The 20,101-nt window shown below is 40.7% G+C and overlaps 1 protein-coding gene across 2 annotated transcripts in view; it reads left to right on the top strand.

Moving 5' to 3' along the window:
* Nucleotides 1-20,101, top strand: part of shq1 (SHQ1, H/ACA ribonucleoprotein assembly factor) — a 124,225-nt gene that overhangs the window by 61,572 nt on the left and 42,552 nt on the right. For both annotated transcript variants that reach the window (XM_078543724.1, XM_078543723.1), the window contains one exon: nucleotides 18,400-18,520. In XM_078543724.1, the coding sequence (XP_078399850.1) occupies nucleotides 18,400-18,520 (121 nt within the window). The remainder of the gene's footprint in view (nucleotides 1-18,399; nucleotides 18,521-20,101) is intronic.

Genomic DNA, 20,101 nt, shown 5'->3' with positions numbered 1-20,101 from the left:
AAAGATGCTGTTCAGTGTGTCTGTCGTATCAATCTTAGAGTGAACCAAATTAGATTGTGTAGAGACCTGCCTGTGGAACTACAGTCAGGGATCAGTCATGGTCTTCAGTGGGGGGAAAGTATCCGGTCTGGTAACAAAGCATCAAGTTCCGAATGTGTTTTTTTTAACAAGCAATAAGTGCAGGATGAGCCATCCCTTTGATAATTTTGATTTAAGGGATCATTTGAATTGATGTATTATACACATGCAGCCGACACGTCTTGAATTGCTATCACATCCAGGAAATATAACAGAACTGTGTTTTGCATTCTTAAGAATAAGTCTCCTAGTTGGATACTTACATTTGTTTCTCTTGCCACTGTCCCACTCTCCACCTTCTCCTTATAGCTGGGGGTGGGACTGACAGGAGGACTTTTGCCTGATTTCTATCCAGTAGAATTTATTATTATGGAGAGAGATTTCAATGTAAAATTCATTGTTTGGTTCAATGCAGAACCTATTCACTGACAAGTGACCCTGAAGAATTGGCTCAAAGCACAGTTCAAATCTCATTCTGTCTCATTCAGATAGAAACACTGTTAAATGTTTCAATAAAAGTGCTCCTGATGGGGGGAAAAAACTTTAAAATCAGAAATAAAGCTTAGAACTGTTTCAATCTTAGTTACTAAAACCACATTGTTACTTCAGAGTGAAGTTTTGTTGGCATTGCTGATTGCTGTTGATTTCCTTTGCCAACCTCATCTGTAGGCATTGCATCAGACACTCTGGTGACAGCCAGCTTTACTTCTCCACTGCCTCGTTTAACCTTCCCGCTCACCCCACTGCCCCTGTGCTGTCAGGCTTCCTGCCAAACACCCAGTTTTGGAAAAGTTATGGTATATTCCAGATAAATATTGTGAAGAGAGACATCATTCCCTCTGGGCCCCGCCACGGACTTCATTTCTAACTCAGCCACTGCATCAGAGAACCATATTGCTTGCAACCTTGGCATCCTATTTGACCCCAAGTTGAGCTTCCAACCCCATATCCCCTCCATCACCAAGGCAGCCTATGCCCACCTCCACTGCCACCTCAGCCCTTTTGCTGCTGAATACCTCATTCATGCCTTTGTCACCTCCAGACTCGGTCATTCCAATGCTGTCCTGGCTGACCCTACAGGCTTCCCATCTTCCGTAAACCTCAACTTATCCAACACTTTGCAGCCTTATGCTATCCCATGCCAAAGTCTGCTTACCTTTCATCAGTCAATGGGGCTTCCTAAAGCATCAAATTAAAATTCGCATCCTCATGTTTGAATCCCTCATGGCTTTGACCTTCCTTTTCGCTGTCACCTCCTCCAGACCTACTCGACCAACCACCCACCTCGAACTCTGCTTCCCTCCAATTCTATTCTCTTGTGTGTTCCGTCATCCCATTGTCCTACCGTTGAGAGCCATATCTTCTCCTGCATCAGCTCCACCCTCTGCTATTCCCTGGATAAGCTCCTTTACCCCTCCCTTGCTCTCATCATTAAGCCCCTTCTACACAGTCACCATTTTGATCACCTTCCTAATATATCTCATTTGGCTCTGATGCCCCTTTCCTTTCTGACTATGCCCCTGTAACGTCCCTTGGAACCTTTTTTTACTTTAAAGATGTGCAGTGGTGATATTTGTAACCTGGTTTGTGGAACCAAATTAGATAATAGGTGGGGCGACTCCAGGAGCCAGTTTGCAAACGGATGTTGGATGGAATACGCGGTTAGACAAATCTAACTTAATTTTCCATACTGGATGAGGCATGTAGAGAATTGCATTTGTTACTGAGTATGGAGTTCTGATAGTTTGACTGGGTTTTAATAAAGTTGAGTAAATTAACTTGCTCAATTTATTTGTAAAATTCCTAAAATTGTGAAGGGCTACGAGTTGCAAGGTCCTGAATTTGCTGACTGCTGACGTAAATGTTTTGTCAAATTTGTTTTATTGTTGTAGAGACTAAGGTTTATTATATAAGTATGAAACATTATCATCATGGACACTGTGCATAATACAATGACAGCCACAAAATTTAGTTTTAAAGGAGAAAATATTCTATTTTGTTTGTGTTTTTAATGCAATTGCAAGTGATGTAATTTTGTTGATATGCCTTATTCTGTCAGTAAATGATGTGGTAGAAATCATGTTTATAGGCTAAACTTAGTGTTTTCAGAGTACAAACCATTCCTTGGAAAGATCATTTGACCACATTATTTTAGCTGCGTTGTGAAAGATGCAACCTTGGCCAGTTAAAAAAACATTTTGTGAATGTACTTGACCTTGTGATTAAACTCTACAGAAGTGCAGATGATTGAGTATATAGACATAATTTGATGTCCCTCTAAGAATTTAGCGGTGTCTCAGATTAGTTCACTGCTCAGCTGAATAGCTTGTCCAAATTCCCTGAAAAAATAAACTGCAAAGCTACACATTTACGCTGTAGAATAATTGTTGCAATGTGAGCCAGAGGCATATTGATTTTGCATAAATTACATTGGTATTTAGTAAATTGCCACAGTGTCTTGGCTGTCAAGCTCTTGCTGAACTTCTGTTTTGGGTCACAAGCCAAATATTGTTGTTGAGAATAGTAGGTTTCATATTTGGATGTTTTGTTTGAAAGCCATGTATTGTTTCACTAGACTCTGAATCAAGCGTTTGTCGGGTATAATGGAGTTTGTGTGCATTGTCCTAATGATGTACTTATATGGGATGACAGAAGAATACCCTCTGCTGCAGCAGTTCTGTTTTTCACACTGGTTGTCTTTGCAGTTTTTCTGATTAAGTGCCAAAGAACATTCAAAGAACAAAGAACATGTGTAGGTGCCATTGTATTAAAACTCCTTTCACTTGTACAATGTTTGGTGTAGAGGTAATTTGCAGAGTTGTACACACTGGCTCATCTCAGAAGTAGGCAAGTGAGGAAAGAAAATCTACGGTAAAAACAAAAAGCTAAAAGCTACTGCGGATGCTGGAAATCCAAAACAAAAACAGAATTACCTGGAAAAACTCAGCAAGTCTGGCAGCACCGGCGGAGAAGAAATCAGTTAACGTTTCGAGCCTTCATGGCCCTTCGGCAGAACTGCTACGGCCCTGGTTTCTAACTTCCCGTTTCTCCTTCCCTTCTGTACACTGTTTCTTTCTCCCCTCTCATTTTAACCACTTCCCTAAGACCTAGCTGAACTAAGATTTAGGAAACTAAGTAATGTAATAGTATAAGAAGGTAGCACAAAAGAAATGTAAATTTTAAAAATCATTTTTTTTTGTGTGTGAGCGTAATTGATTTCTTTATTTGCTCCTTCCGGTGGTGAAAAGACAAGTAAGTCAACCTCTTCAACCCAGGCAACGACAACTCCCTAAGATATGCACAAGAGGAGTCTGGAAATTAGAGGTTTGAATTTCCCATCCCCAAAGCAATATAGTTGAGATTATCAGCTTGGTGGCATTGAGGAGGAAACCTGCCACTTCATCGTCAATAAGCTGTTAAAGAAATAACTTAAATTATAGCACTTATGAGCTTGGGACATCCCACAGCACTTCATAAGAACATAAGAAATAGGAGCAGGAGCCGACCACATGTTCTGTTGAGCCTGCCCCGCCATTTAATTCAATCATGGCTGATCTTCTGCCTCAACTCCACTTTCTCACCCGCTCCCCATATCCTTTGACTCTCTGAGAGCCCATTTCACAGCTGATGAAGTGTAATCCCTGTTCCAACGTGGACAATCTTTTAATGGTTGTTTGGTAGTGCAGAACTTGAATATTGCTGGAAAAAAAAATACTATTGAAGCTTTTTGTCTTGCACTCTTCAGGACAGCTGTGCAAGATAAGCCAGCAGTAAAGGGAACAACAATTTATCCTGCATGTGAAGAGAATGCTGATTGGTTGGCAAGTGTACTCTGCACTCGGGAAACTTCTTCCCTGGTTCATTGCCCCTGGTAATGCCTTGATCAATTAGAGTTGACCTGCCTGATTTGAATTTGAAACAAAAGCTTGGCAGTTAATTGTTCTCTCATTCTCCATGACAACGCCTCTCCCAAACAGAGTCCACTTACCAACTAACCAGCACTTTCTTCTCAAGCAATACAAATTGCTGTTCCCTTTACTGTTGGTTTATCTTGCATAGCTGTCCTGGTGAGTGCAAGACAAAAAGCTTCAATAGTATGTCTCTTATTTCAGCAATCTTCTAATGCTAAGAACTTTTGATTATCCAACCTGAATTAAGCAATATAAATAACACAGCAAAGTGGAAATTTGGTGATGGAAAAAAAAAATGGAATCATTAGATAATTTAAATGAAGTGACTTTGGATGAACAGGGGGTGGTCTATAGGCCCTTGCACTGTATTGCCTCTTAATTTGTAGTTCATTTTGGAATCGCGATACAAGTTCATTTTTTTTCCCTGCAGCACATGAGCACAAGACTTGGATAACAATGTTTTGAAGGGTTCTCTTTCATGTATACAGTCAGAAGTAAGTTGCCTGTTTTCAACTCTGTTTGACAGAAAGAAACCAGCTTGATTCAAATTGTTGCCTAGAACAATTGTGTTTCTGATTCAGTCTGTTATTTAGAGGTGGTCAAAGAGTATGAATAACAGGCAAAATGATCAATATAGCACTGGTTTTAATTATACATGAATAATGGGTAGGGAAACATGTGGAACGCTAAATGACAACCTCTCATTTTGGCCGTTATTTTTAAGATTGGGTACGTTTAATATTCACATTAATATTTGGTTGTCAAGTCATGTGATTGAAAACATGATTTAAAATGTAGTTAGTTAGCACTTTCATCAACAGCAAAGAAAGTGTAGGTGAGCACTGCCATTACTGGTAGAGAGCAAACAGAAACTAAACTAAGTGAGGAGAATAACCCGTTGAACAAATCAGTAACTAATTGAGTTTTATATTTAAATGGATAAAATATTCCCTCCCCTGCCCCCCACCCTTAAACAAGGTAAATTAGTCCTTATGACAAAGTCACCTTAGAAGCCATAAGAGAGAAATATTGCAGTTGGCATTGTGTGGTGACCAGAACTGAACATTGTGTTGTAGTTCAGTCTGTCTCTTGCATTATAGTCTTTGTGTAATCTCATGGGGCTGTATTCAATTTTACAGGCTACATATCCTAGCACTTTATTAGTTTTCTATTTGAATTGCCTAAGCCCAGTGTCTGGATAGATTTTCAAACTTGATTCTCTGAGATGATCCCGAGCAACCCATGAAGTCATCAGATTTCTGTCTGTGAACCAGTCTCTGTAGAATTCGATGTTTCTCCTCCCCCACCCCCCCCCATTTTTTCCACATTTGCTGAGTACTACCACTTAATTCCTGTATCCAGGAAAACACCATTTTCCTTTCAGTGGCTGCCTTGTGCACGTTACCCACAGGAGTGTGTCAGTATTTACTGAGTGTGCCTGGAGTTAATATTTGCTCGGGGTCATTGGGAGTGTGTCAGCATTTCCAATGTGTTTCACATGAAGAAAACTTTGTAAACCAGTGGTCCAGCAGTGCTTTATTGCCCCTTGGTGTCTTTCTAGTCAACTCGTGCGAATGCAGTTCCATTAATTTTTGTATTGTTATCGCAAATTAGCAATACCAATTGAAATACTTGCAGAATTCTAGTCTTTGAGATGTTTGACTGCAATGTATAAAATGTGTGATCCCATCAGAATCAGACACTCATGAGATCAGCTGACTGTAATTTTGTGCATATTGTAACAAGTAAAAATGAAGCTTAACGGATGTGGTGCAGTTATTGCTCTGATCTTTTACAGTGTCCCAAATATGTTTCATCTTCATCTCAGTTCTACTACTAGGATGTGCAGTGAGGCGAGGCGATTCTCGTAGGGTGAGGGGGAAGATTGAAAAGTAAGAATTACAGAGGAACGATAAAATGTCACAAGTTCTGCCATGAAAACCTAAGATCCAAAAGAGGGAATAGAATTGTAAACTAAAGTATGCATCCTGTTTCTCGTCTCCCTCTGCCACATGTTACCCTCCCCGTTTATGCTGAAAGGATTCAGGATTGGTGCAGTGAGATTGAGTCACTGATGAATTCAAAGGTGGGGCGGGGAGGAGGCTGAGATCGTCTTAATTTTCATATCTACCTCATGAATAAATGATGACCAATTGTGATGTTTAAAGCTGGCAATGGTAATAACAATCAAAATGAGTTACCAGACTCTTCATTCGCGGTTGTATGCCGGTTGTTGTCTTCATGCCACACAACACCCACAGCACTGTGCAAACACCTGCAGTTGTTTGAAAGTCATGGAATTGTGACTTTTGATCCCAGCCACAGCTGAAATGGGTAGTTGAGCACTCAACCCACCAGTGCGAGCAACTGTTCCTGTAGTTCTGCTGCCGCCAGAACCAGTGGAGAGGAACGCAATATCCAATGTGACTGTGGTTGTGCGTCTTTGGAATTCACTGCCTCAGAAGGCGGTGGAGGCGGGACCATTGAATATTTTTAAGGTAGAGGTAGATAGATCCTTGTTAGGCAAGGGAATCAAAGGTTATCGGGGGTAGATGGGAATGTGGAAATCGAAACACAAGGAGATCGGCCATGATCTTGTTGAATGGCGGAGCAGGCTCGAGGGGCCGAATGGTCTACTCCTATTCCTATTTCTTATGTTATGTTCTTAATGCATTTCCTCTATTGATTGATGTATTTACATACTCAAAAAATACTCACGAATTTCCCACTCTGACTCATACTGGTGTTTCATAAATTGATGACTCAGAATTGACAATTATTAGTGGCAAGTGCTTTTTTTTTCTGACGCACTCCTGCCTTTATTAAAAATTTAAGTCTGCTCCAAATATCACATTTGAAACCAGTGACGAAAGCTTTCTGCTGAATCTCAGCAATGATTCATTTACCTGAGCAGGAAACCTCGCAATAGGGAGAAGGCCACAGCCAGTGATACAAACAGGAAGGTCTTCGCAATAATGAAAACCTACAAAAGAATCCTATTAACGATCTCAGTATGTCAGTTTTAATGTTTGCATGAAGCTGCAAATACTAATTTAGACTAGAAAAGTGTTATTTGTTGAAATAATTTCAAAAGAAAGGATATACTTGCCATAGAGGGGGTGCAGCGAAGGTTCACCAGACTGATTCCTGGGTTGGCAGGATTGTCGAACGAGGAGAGATTGGGCTGACTAATCTGTATTCACTGGAGTTTAGAAGAATGAGTGGAGATCTCATTGAAACATATTAAAATTCTGATAGGGATAGACAGACTGGATGCAAGGATGATGTTTCCTCTGGATGGGGGGGTCGAGAACCAGGGGTCACAGTCTCAGGATACAGGGTAGACCATTTAGGACTGAGATGAGGAGAAACTTCTTCACTCAGAGGGTGGTGAACCTATGAAATTCTCTACCACAGAAGGTTGTGAAGGCCAAGTCACTGAATATATTTAAGAAGGAAATAGATTTCTGGACTCTAAAGGCGTGAAGGGGCATGGAGAGAGTGCGGGAGTATGGCGTTGAGATAGAGGATCAGCCATGACGATATTGAATGGTGGAGCAGGCTCGAAGGGCTGAATGGTCTACCCCTCCTATTTTCTATGTATCTGCGTTGAAACCGTTTCTTAAGCTGCTATAATTAAAGAAGTTAAGATGCATTTCTATCGAGTTTGTGTGAACAGTTGAACGTAGTCTTGAAGGCAAAGGGTATGTAATGTTTTGTGCCACTTCTGTCTGTCTCTGCCTGTCCCTCCCTCACTCTCTTCTTTCTCCTTTTTAAAACAAGGTAGCAAGAAGTTTTTTTTCCCTGAGACTTGAAACCGTGTTAATCTGTCATGGCTATAGTCTGTATATTATTAAGAAAATCATGGTGTATCTGAAAGACACTTTGAAAGAAGGGCACACTCTGCCAAGTTGGATCATCCTTGAGTGGAACGTGGTGGGGGGAGGTGTGCAGGAGGTAATTACTGCTACAGCTTTGACCTGTGTCTGACCTGCATTTATACTTCATGGCTTTTTACATGAATTTTGGCCTGTGAACTCTGTTGCTTGAATAGTTGTAAAAATCAAAAATCTCAGCATTTTCTCCTTATAACTGTTTTTTAAAATTTTATTCATTTATGGGATGTGGGTGTCGCTGGCTAAGCCAGCATTTATTGCTTATCCCTAATTGCCCTGGAGAATTTTACTAAAGAATGATTGAAGCTGTAAATTCAGTGTAAACATTTCATAGGTTCTCAGTTCATTTCTGTATGATCCTTGTCACAAATAATGATGTCAATTTAAATTTTGAAAAGTTTCCCTTTATCAGAATCCTGTGCAAGAAAGTTAAAGTAAAATGCTGCCCATTCAATATTTTGAGAATTTAGACTCCAGAATATGCGGGTAGTTGGTATTTTTGGGGGCAGATTTTTATTCATTCTTTACCTCAGAATCACAGAATCTTAATGGCACAGAAGGAGGCCATTCAACCCATCATGGCTGCACCGGCTCTCCGAATGAGCATTATGACCTAGTACCATTGCCCTGCCTTTTCCCCACACCTCTGCACATTGTTTCTATTCAAATAATCATTTGGTACCCTTTTGAATGCCTTGATTGAACCTGCTTTCACCACACTTCCAGGCAATGCATTCCAGACCCAAACCACTCGTTGTGTGAAAAAGTTTTTTCTCACGTCACATTTGCCTCTTTTGTAAATCACTTTAAATCTGTGCCCTCTCGTTCTTGATCCTTTTATGAGTGAGAACAGCTTCTCCCTATCTACTCTATCCGGCCAGCTCATGATTTTGAAAACTTCTATCAAGTCCCCTCTCAACCTTCTCCTCTCCAAGGAAAACAGTCCCAAGTTCGCCAATGTATCCTCATAGCTGAAGTTTCTCATCCCTGGAACTATTATTGTAAACTTCTTCTGTACTCTCTCCAATGCGTTCACATCCTTCCTATAGTGTGGTGCTCAGAACTGTACACAATATTATGAGGTCTAACGAGTGTCTTATATAAATTCAGCATAGCCTCCCTGCTCTTGTATTCTATGCTCCTATTAATAAAGCCCAGGATACTATATGCTTTATTAACTGTTCTCTCCACCTGTCCTGTTCAATGATCTATGCAAATATACACCCAAGTCTTTCTGCTCCTGCATCCCCTTCAAAGTTCCACCCCTTATTTTATATTGTCTGTCCATGTTCTTCCTACCAAAATGCATCACCTCACACTTCTCCGCATTGAAGTTCATCTTTCACCTATCTGCCCACTCCACCAACTTGTGTTTGTCCTCTTGAAGTTCTACACCATCCTCCTCGCAGATCACAACACTCCCAAGCTTCATATCATCCGCAAACTTTGAAATTGTCCCCTGCACGCCAAGATCTAGATCATTAATATATATATAAGGAAAAGCAAGGGTCCCTGGGGAACTCCACTACACACCTTCCTCCAGCCTGAAAAACATCCATTGACCATTACTCTTTGCTTCTTATGTTTCAGCCAATTTTGTATCCACGTTGCTACTGTCCCTTTTATTCCATGAGCAATAAGTTTTCTCACAAGCAGTTGTGTGGCACTGTGTCGAATGCCTATTCAAAGTTCATGTACGCCACATCAACAGCATTACCCTCATCGACCTTTTCTGTTTCCTCTTCAAAAAACTCCAGCAAGTTAGTTGAACACGATTTCCCCTTCAGAAATCCATGCTGGCTCTCCCTTATCAACCCATATTTTTCCATGTGACTACTAATTCTATCCCAAACAATTGTTTCTAGAACCTTGCCCACCACTGAAGTTCAACTGACTGGCCTGTAATTGCTGGGCTTATCCTTACAACTTTTTTTGAACAAGGGCGTAATGTTTGCAATTCTCCAGTCCTCTGGCACTACCCCTGAGTCTAGGGAAGACTGAAAGATTATGGCCAGTGCCCTTGCAATTCTACTCTCAGTTCCTTCAATATCCTTGGATGCATCTCATCCGGTCCTGGTGCCTTGTCAACTTTAAGTACTGACTGTCTGTTCAACACTTCCTGCTTATCAATTTTGAACCCATTTCGTGACAGAGTTTCCACATCTGTCACCATGACCTAGGCTGAATCTATCTCCTTGGTAAAAATAGATGTAAAGCATTCATTTAGTACTTCAGTCATGGCCCCTTCGCCCATGGGTAAATTCCCTTTTAGGTCCCTAATTGGCCCTACTCCTCCTTTTACCACCCTTTTACTATGTATATGCCAATAGAAGTCTTTGGGATTCCCCTTTATGTTGCCTTTTCTCATAATCCCTCTTTGCTTCTCTAATGTGCTTTTTCACCTCCCCTCTGAGTTTCCTACATTCCCCTTGGTTATCTTGATTCCAATCTCCTTTTTCATCCAGGGAGCTCTGGGTTTATTTGGCCTTTGGATGGAATGTACCGTGACTGTGCCCAAACCAATTCTTTTTTGAAGGTAGCCCATTGTTCAGCTACAGTTTTTCCTGCCAATCTTTTGTTCCAGTCAACTGTCCCAGCTCCGTTCTTGCCCCATCGAAGTTGACTCTTGTTCAGTTAATTATTTTTACTCTGGATTGCTTACCATCCTTATCTATCATCATTCTAAAACACACAATACAATGATCACTGCCTCCCAAATGCTCCCCCACTGACACTTGATCTGCTTGGCCCGCCTCATTTCCAAGAACCAGGTCTGACAGTGCATCCCTTCTTGTTGAATTGGACACATACTGCTGTAGAAAATCCTCCTGAACATAATCTAGAAACTTTTGCCACTCTCCGCCCCTTACACCACCACTGTCCCAGTCTACATTCAGGTAATTAAAGTCCCCTGTTATAACTACTCTATAATGTCTGCATCTCTCTGTAATTTCCCTGCAGATTTGTTCTTCTATGTCCTTCTCACTATTTGGTGGTCTATAGACTACACCGAGCAATGTAACTGCACCCTTTTTGTTCCTTAGCTTTAGACAAATTGATTCTGTCCTTGAACCCTCTGGGACATCCTCTTTCTCCAGCACTGCAATGCTCTCCTTAACCAATACCGTCACCCCTCCTCCTTTCCTCCCTTTCATATCTCTTTTGAACACCTTGTACCTAGGAATATTTAACACCCAGTTCTGCCCTTCCTTGAGCCAAGTCTCTGTTATCGCCACAACATAATATTTCCACATGGCAATCTGCGTCTGTAACTCCCCAATCTTATTTACTATACTCCGTGCATTCACATACATACATAGTAATCCTGATTTAGATTTTGTTACTTTCTCCCTTACCTGGACTTTACCTATTAACTTAATATTCTCTATACTAGTGCCATCTGTCCTTCCCTGTATTTTGTGCACCCTGGTATTCCTCTCCAATATTTTTTCTTGGTTCCCACATCCTTGTCGAGTTGAAACAATATTCTGTACTTGCAGATTTATCAATATATGTTCTTCCTCTTCAAGTTAGGATGCAGGTTCAGCAAATAATTAGGAAGGCAAATGGAATGTTGTCATTTATTGCAAGTGGGATGGAGTATAAAAGCGGGGAAATCTTGCAATAACTGTACAGGACATTGATGAGACCGCACCTAAAGTATTGTGTACAGCTTTGGTCTCCTTCCTTAAGGAAGGATTTGCTTGCATTGGAAACAGTTCAGAGAAGGTTCACTAGGCTGATTTTTGGCCTTATGAGGAAAGTTTGAGCAGGTTGGGTTTATACTTGGAGTTGAGAAGAATGAGAGGTGATCTGATTGAAATGTATAAGATGGACCTACTCCTGCTCCTAATTTCTATGTTCGTAAGATTCTGAGGGGACTTGACAGGGTAGATGTTTCCTCTTGTGGAGAACGTGGGGGCACAGCTTAAAATAAGGAGCCTCCCATTTAAGACAGAGATGAAGAAGAATTTCTTCTGAGGGTTGTTAGCGTTTGGAATTCTTTTCCACAAGAGCAGTGGAGGCTGGGTCATTGAATATTCTCACAGCTGAGTTGGACAGATTTTTGACTGACAAGGGAGTCAAGGGCTATGGGAGACAGGCCGGAAAATTGGAGTTAAGCCTCCAATTAGATCGGCAGGGGTCTTGTGCCACAGTGGTAGCGTTCCTATCTCTGGCCCAGAAGCTCCGAGTTAAAGTCCCATGCCAGAACTTGTTGGCCAAAGAAGGAGCATTCATGACACGGTTCAGCGGGCTGATAACCAGCTAGGGAATCCTTCCACCATTTCCCCACTATTGCCCAAAGAGAATAAAGTGTGTGTGTGAAGATATACTAAAAAAAATGAGATCAGCCATGATCTTAGTGAATGCCGGAGAAGGCTCGGTAGGCCAAATGACCGACTCTTATTTCTTATGAACACTTAAGATTATACCTCTTAATTTGTAATGCGATTTCACCTTGCTGGTCTTCAGTCATTTTGTCCACTTCTTCAGGCATGAACCTTGTGAATATTCCCAGGCTATTTAACTTTAGTGGGCATCAAAGGTAAGGCAACTCACCTGAAATCCACACGCTTATACTTTACAACTGGAGTTAACAGGATCATAATGAGCAGGAAGCCTGGCTTATTGTCCACTCCTTAGCTTGATATCACAAAGGAGAGTTGTAGGGCCCCAAATATTGCTGCAGCTGATATCATCGAGCTCAGCAGAACTTTCCGTATTTGCGGGTAACTGTGCCCACTGTTACATTTACTACCTCAGCTGCTTGGGGATTTAAGCAATTAATTAACCTTAATAAAAGTAATTATGAAGTCCCTTATTTTGCCTTTTCCAGACTCTGCTTCTCTTGATGACATGACCATGCCATGACCTGCCAGGCATTCTGTTTGATTGGCAGTAACTAGGTTCTTCTGAAGAGCTAATTTATTCTCTCAATCATGCTGAAACTAATGAGACTTGACCTGCGGAGGAAGCTCGTGTGCAAACAGCAGTAGATCGATCTTCTGTCACTTAGTGCATGAATGTATTGTTTTAATACCAACCTCTGTGTTTCCATGCAGGGTTTTTACACGAAATAGTTTTGTAGTGAAACCTTGCTGCTTCTAATAACGAAAATAGTTGACTTGTTTCATCCCAATCCGAACGACTAGGAATTTCCCACTAACTAGAAGATTCCCATTTGTCCCTGGTCACAAATGCCCCGAAAAGTTGCGAAGAAATGCTGCTAGTGTCCAAATGAATTATGGTTTTTGTTATAATTTTGAGTTTTTAAATTATGATACACTAGACCAAAGCTTTCTGAAGCAGGGCATTTCATAGTGCATTCTGTTAGGACTTTTTCCTGCGTCCTTTGGTTTGACTAAAATTTGTGTCACAATTAACTGGAGGTATGGGGTTAATGAAGGTGAAGGCAAGAAGGCATCTGGGCCCTTAATGAGTGATGGCACCAACAGTGTGTCTCCTTAAAGATTTAAAGATTGTGAAAGAAACAGCAACAACTGAGTGGAATCCAGTCAAATCAGGTACTGAAAGATAAATAGGGGAGAAAATGATTTGCTTCAGAGGGAAAAGGGACAAAGGAAATGTAAGAAAATACATTTAAAATTTTGAAAAAGTCAAATCTCTAACCACGTAGTTTAAATTGTTCTCTTGCTTGGCAGGAGAGATGGATTGGCATTTCAGTAACAATTATTACATTGTTAAAAGGGTACTTCTGCTATTAATTATAAACCGTAACTTTCTGCAGTGGATTTAATAGGCAATTAACGTGAACTCAAGTCAGTTCTTAAAAGTAACGGGAAAGTTAAGGATGAGATGCTGTTTTTGCAAGACAAATCGAAGAGTGGTGCAAATTAACCAGCAAGCTTTGGAGCTTTGCAACCTGTTGTATCTCTTCATAACCTGAGATTGTTGGCATGTTAATTGTATATTAGTTGTGTTTTTAATTGTGTCCAGGGCGTGGCATTAATAGGGGATTCACTTGAGCCCCTAAGAATAGAAACTGACTGAAACAGTGGTGTTTGGTTTAGGAGGAGGATGTTTTTAATGCGTATCTCTATCAATAGAAGCTAATGAAAGCTCAGCTTGTGCTCCAGGTTCTATCCTGGCTTTCTGGAATTGAATCTGGTGGACTTGTGCATTAGTCACGGAGTATGTTGTTACACTGTTAGTTTGCCAGAAATATTTGGCCCAACATTTTGGAGAAAGAAAGAACTTATTTTGTTTGAGCACCTGATTGCATCCTCAAGATGTACCAAGACACTTTACAATGAATCAGTTACTTTTTGAAGTGAGATCACTAATGCATGATGCTACGGACAGCAAATGGAGAATAAGATCATTTGCTTTGGAAGTGTTGGTGGGAAGGTGCAGTGTTACCAGGATGCAGGGATAATTGCCTTTTTTCAAGCAGTGCTTCAGGTTCTTTGATCGCTTTATGAGTTGGTAACTAGAGGGGTTCCCTGTTTAAGGTCTCATCCACCAGTGCAACTCTCCATCCTGCACTACTGTTTAAAACTGGGTTATGTGATCAAGTTTGAAGTGGGGCTTGACCCCACAATCTTTTGATTCTGAAAAGAGACTGCTACCAGTTCAACCTAAGTGGCACTATTGAAGAGGTGGAACAATAGATCAGAGTTGGAACATGGCCAGAATAAGCTTCATTAGGTATATGTGCAATCCGCCCCAACGATCGGCGGATTGTATTAGAAAGCTCATCCCTTCAGCTATTTGCTACAGGTAGATTACTGATGGTACTCAACCAACCCATGCTTGCAAAACGCAGAACATTATGACCCAGATCTTCCGGCCTCTGGCTGGTTGTACCCCGGAGCATCCCAGAAGATGTGCTGGGGGACCACTTGGAGGTTCTAGCGCAAGGACTCGATGGGAATTGCCCATGAAGTTTCAACTTGCGATGGACAATTTATCTGCATCCAGAACCCTCTGCAAAAGTCTCCAATGCTTAGTTAGAGTCAGAGACTTCAGAGGGACCCAGCTCACTTACCTGGATAGTTACCCAGGAAATGTTAGACAGGGAAAAACCAATGTCTAACTCCAAGGTAATTATACACTGTCACCCTGACTCCCCATTGACTATCCCGCTCGATTACCCCCCAATTGATCCTCTGACTCTCTCTGCCCAGAACCTCCGACTCTCCCTCTCCAGCCCTCTTCCTCTTGGCCCAGCCCTCATGACTCTGCTGCGCTACCCAGCATGCATCTTGCCAACTCTGCAACCATGCACCCTGCCCAACTGGCACTCTCCCAGTTGGCATCCTACCCACTCACAGTCATTCACTAATACATTAAATAGCTATTTAAATATCCCAAAGCTTTTTGGTGTGGTAATGAATGAAGACTTAATGAAATGCTGTAAAAAGAGAGCATGGCTTGGCTTCCCCCCGCCCCGATGATCCTGCCTTAAGAGGAAAGGCTCCCAGAACAGGTGCTCTCCACGTTTTTGAAGAGGCCCGGTTTAGAAGCCCGATTGAGAAATTCGGAGCTCTGACTGTGTAATAAAGAAAATGAGCAGAGTGGCTATCCGACGGTGATTGCCACTCTTTGGAAGATTTGGCCCACTTTCTAATGTTAGATGTGATTCTGCAATTGGGCAGCATCCGCTGAGCAATTCCAAGTGTGCTAAAAATTACATAAACAGCCCAAGCCGGACTCACAATGTAGCTCACTTACACTTGCTAGAAGCTACGTAAATTCACATCCAGGGACCTGTCCTCTGCAGGCAAAAGGAATATGTCCAGACATTGCACCTTTTATGAATAAACAATAGTATGGTGGGCAGTAGCTCCCTGGTACATTCGCCATAGCAATACCTCAACAAATCAGAGCTAACTTACCAACCAATCATAGCCCCTTTTCTCATGCAGTATAAATTATTGCTCCCTTTTAAATTTGGCATTCTTGAGTCTGTCCTAATCACTTCTAGACGAAAAGCTTTGACAGCATGTCTATTTTTTCAGCAATATTCGAGTTCTGCGCTACTAAATGACTGAACAACACGTAAAAACTACCCTTTTTTCATTATTCTGCAACTAAGTAGCTGAAGTGTAACATCACTTGAGAGGAAAGAATCTTTAAAAAAAACCCCACCCATCCAAGTTTGACTAGTACTGAATGTTGCAAAGCCGTTGTGCTGGAATAATCATGCAGAGGCTGTGCAAAAAAATGACGCTTACAGATGTGGCAACCAGCCAGAGACTCTTAAATACTTTATTCAATTGATCTTTATTGATTGAGACATCCTGACATGGTTACTCCATGAATCTACTTCTGAATGGTGTCGCTGAGTGTGTCTTTCTCAGCTAGTCGATGTTTTCGCATCAATCTCTGAGCAATTTTCCAAGCACACATTCTAACCAATTTCAATTCCAGTGACGACTGTAAGTTCACTCAGTGGTGTGGCATTGTGTTATAGAAACTAGTAAGAAGGCAAAGCCAATCCCTGGTTATCGAATTAGCCAATTTTAACCCAGCATGGTGGAAGCACTAGAAATGGATTCCAATTGCTGGTACTTATCCAGTGACCTTTCCTGGAATTACATGCATTGGTATTGGATGAAGACAGGATTGTTGAAGACAGGACAGGATAATAGCCTACAAGAGAACCCAAAGTCTTTGCAGAAGGAAGTGCTTAATCACCTTCGCTTGACAGCGCCTCTCAACATTACTGGGGAATTCACTCAATGTTTCAGACATTCAACTGTGAAGTTGAAACGATTTAAAGACTCACTTTTGAGAATTGACCATGAGCTGTTCACTGTCCATGGCAGGCATGAGGCATTAAAAATGCACTTTGTAATGCGTATGTTTTAGAACCGTATCTGAACTGTGGATTGTTGGGGTTACTTACTAAATGACTTCTTAATGAGAGGAACTTCTGCTGAAACCAGTTATGCAATAGGTAATCAATCCAGTTTTGGATCGAATAGTCAAGTTTTACTCTCTTTCTCAAGTTAATTGATTTTGCTTTCTGTTGAAACAACATGTAGCCCACATTTATTTGGAGAATACATTTGAAGGTTTTTGTAATATGTTCACCTATATCTTATCTAGAAAAGCAAAGCTTGATGGGTGATCCATGCCTCTCACCCACGCTCTGTAATTACAGTAGCTACCTGCGTAACATATTAGAACTACTGCTTGGTTTGATTTCTATTTCTGGTTAATGTTAGCAGTATTGGGTTCTAGAAGGCTGTTTGAATAATCTGAATGCTGGCTGGTTGAGTGCAGGTTGGCCAGAATACAAAGTTTCTGTTGCTGAATCACTGATAAAAGTAAGTATTGAATATTCTAGGTAGTTAAATTAGGGCGTATTTGAGTTTTTGACAACCCTGGTGTCTCTGTATTGAATGCACTTCATACAAGTTAGGAGCAGGAGTAGACCATTCAGCTCCTTGATCCTGTCCTGCCATTTGGTAAGATCATGGCTGATCTGATTGTGGCCTCAACTCCACTCTACTGTCTGCCCTCTATACCCTTTGACTCCCTTGTCAATCAAGAATCTACCTAACTCAGCCTTAAAAATATTCAATGACCCTGCCTCCACTGCTCCCTGGGCAAGAGAATTCCACAGACCAATGGCCCTCCTCAGAGAAAAAAATTCCCCTCTTCTCCGTCTTAAAAAGGAGACATCTTATTTTTAAATTGTGTCCCTTGGTTCTAGTCTCTCCCATAAGGGGAAACATCCCTTCAGCATCCACCCTATCAAGTCCCCTCAGGATTTTGTGTGTTTCAATAAGATCACCTCTCAATTTTGTGAACTCCAATGGACACAGGCCCAACCTGTCCAACCTTTCTCCATAAGATACCATCCCCCCGCTTCCCCATCCCAGGAATCAGTCATACACAATGGATGTTTGCAGAAAGTGCATTTTGTAGAGATTTGAGATAATGTCACTAGAACTGCAGAATGATTAACTGGGAAAAATACTATAGTAGTTCTATATTGCTCTAATCTAAGTCAAATTTGGGAATAAGGAACACCATGAAATACTTCTTGGTTTATTACAAGAAAATGAGATATTTTTGGCAATGTGTAGAAATTCAGTGGTTAATAGTTAACGCCATGAGCTGTCAATCTCTTCATGGTTAAAATGCAAAATTATAACAACAGGGCCATTTTGAAATTAGAATATGAGGGCAGAGCCTCATATCTTCTGAATTATTCTTTTCATCTTAGAAATGCATGACGAAGTAAGCATGCCACCAAATCAAGAAACAAAAGGCTACAGAAACCTTGTTCTTTCAATTTTGCAGATACATTATATTAAAGTAAAGCCATGTCAGCAATTTAAAAATTAAATGACTGGAAAATAACCCCCATTTATTAGTTGTTAGGGTTTAGTTGTGAACGAAGTATTTGGTTTTATGTTGTCTTTGGTGCAAATGATTGGTTCAGTGTAACTAGCATCTCAAACTTTTTAAACATGTTGGTGAAACACAGCAATATTTATTCAGGGTTTACTTAAATATTTATGTTCTCTTTACACCAGGTAAGTCCACTGTTCTGAAGTGCCTGCTAGGCATCCATAAGATCTTCAAAGAGAGTGACCCTGCATACCTTCTTAATGACCTCTACATCACAGACTACTGCATTTGGATCCAGAAAGTCAAGTGAGTCTTAAAACTAAAGGATACAATTGAGTAATTGCAGAAAACTGCAAGGGCATTTACATAGCCTGTAAACTGGCAGTAAATTCGCGACCGACGTTGCATAAATTCTTTGTCATTTGCATAGCCCTATTGGGTTGCTAGGTGACGCTGTCTACCTTATTGAATACATATAAGGAAAAGTGGCTGCCAAAATATGCTATATGAAATTTATTGCTGTACTGTACCACATGTAATTCTTTTTCAAACTGTTACTTTTTTCATTTGTGCACTGCAGGTTTTATTTCTGTTCAAGTTGCCCTTTTTTGCCATCTGACAATTTACTGCTGTCTTGAAAATCCTTCAAAGACTTTGACAAGTTCCCTTTGCTACACAATATTTTCACACAAAATATGCACTAGAAAATGTCACTTTGTGCTTCAAACAGCTGTCTACCATGTGACAATATGAAGGTTCTTGATAAAGTTGAAAAATGTGGCAGGTAACCAAGTCTGTAGTCAAAGGTTCCACTCTTGCTGTCAGATTGTTCGAGAAAAGAGGCTCGTGCAAAGTGACAGTCTTGGAAGGCTGCTCACAAAACCCTTGCAAGCAGGCTTCAGTTTAAGTTGCTGATCATATGTTGGAGTATGAATGAATATTTGCAAAAAAAACCCCGAGTTTGATAGCTCCACCATGAGCATGAAGTGTAGCACCTCAGAGGATAACTTGCTCTTAAATCTGAGGCTTGTGTTCTATAAGGAAATTTTTTTTTATTGTTTAGAGAATTAGCACTTAGTGACTTGTTTTCACAGCAGAACATAATTCTACACCACAATATAATTAATGAATCATCTAACTTGCTGGTTTGTCTGATAGGGATTCAATCTACTGCCTAAGTCTACAATTGTCTAGAATGATATAGACTTTTAAGTTGATCTTCACAGCACTCAGGACAAAGTGTGTGTGTGTATGTGTGAGTGTCAGAGAGAGAGAGCAGCTGTTCCAGTTATAAATGCAAAACTGACTGTTTTGAATATTCCTGTGTGTCAGTAAAATATCAGTTCTAGCATGGTCAAACCTTCATCTCTTATTTTTTGAAGACGAGTTGGTATTTGGTGTTGCTCATGGTAATCCAGATGATAAGTTGTCATGTAACAACAAGAATATTGGGCCATATTATCTGTCAACCAAGTTACTATCATCATCATCACACAAGATGTGCCAACAATAAATTAAAAATGGCACACAGAGTATATGGAGACATTATAGTACAAATGTCACAATTTACTCTATAATGCAAAGCAACCTTATTATGCTGATGCCTTTTAGCTGAAGCTTAAAACTGACAGACATGTTCTAATCTGCAAAGTTTCCCCAGAAAACAACAATTAAGTGGAATGCTATCAAGTTATGTTTACTTGCAATAATTAAAATATAGGACCAACAGGAAGTGCTGGCTTACACTTTTCACTGCATGTCGCCATGGGTCAGATTTTGGTGTAACAGGGGCACCTAACAGCTGCCATTAGTAAGACTGCCCCTGCATTTTTCAGCTCAAAACCAATCTGGTTTAAGAATTGGGAAGTAGACATGGGAAAGACAGGG

This window comes from Cetorhinus maximus, chromosome 6 (assembly GCF_964194155.1).
Source record: "Cetorhinus maximus chromosome 6, sCetMax3.hap1.1, whole genome shotgun sequence".
Lineage (NCBI taxonomy): Eukaryota > Metazoa > Chordata > Chondrichthyes > Lamniformes > Cetorhinidae > Cetorhinus > Cetorhinus maximus.
The sequence above is the reverse complement of the archived record's forward strand: the minus strand, read 5'-3'. Positions and strand labels throughout refer to the sequence as shown.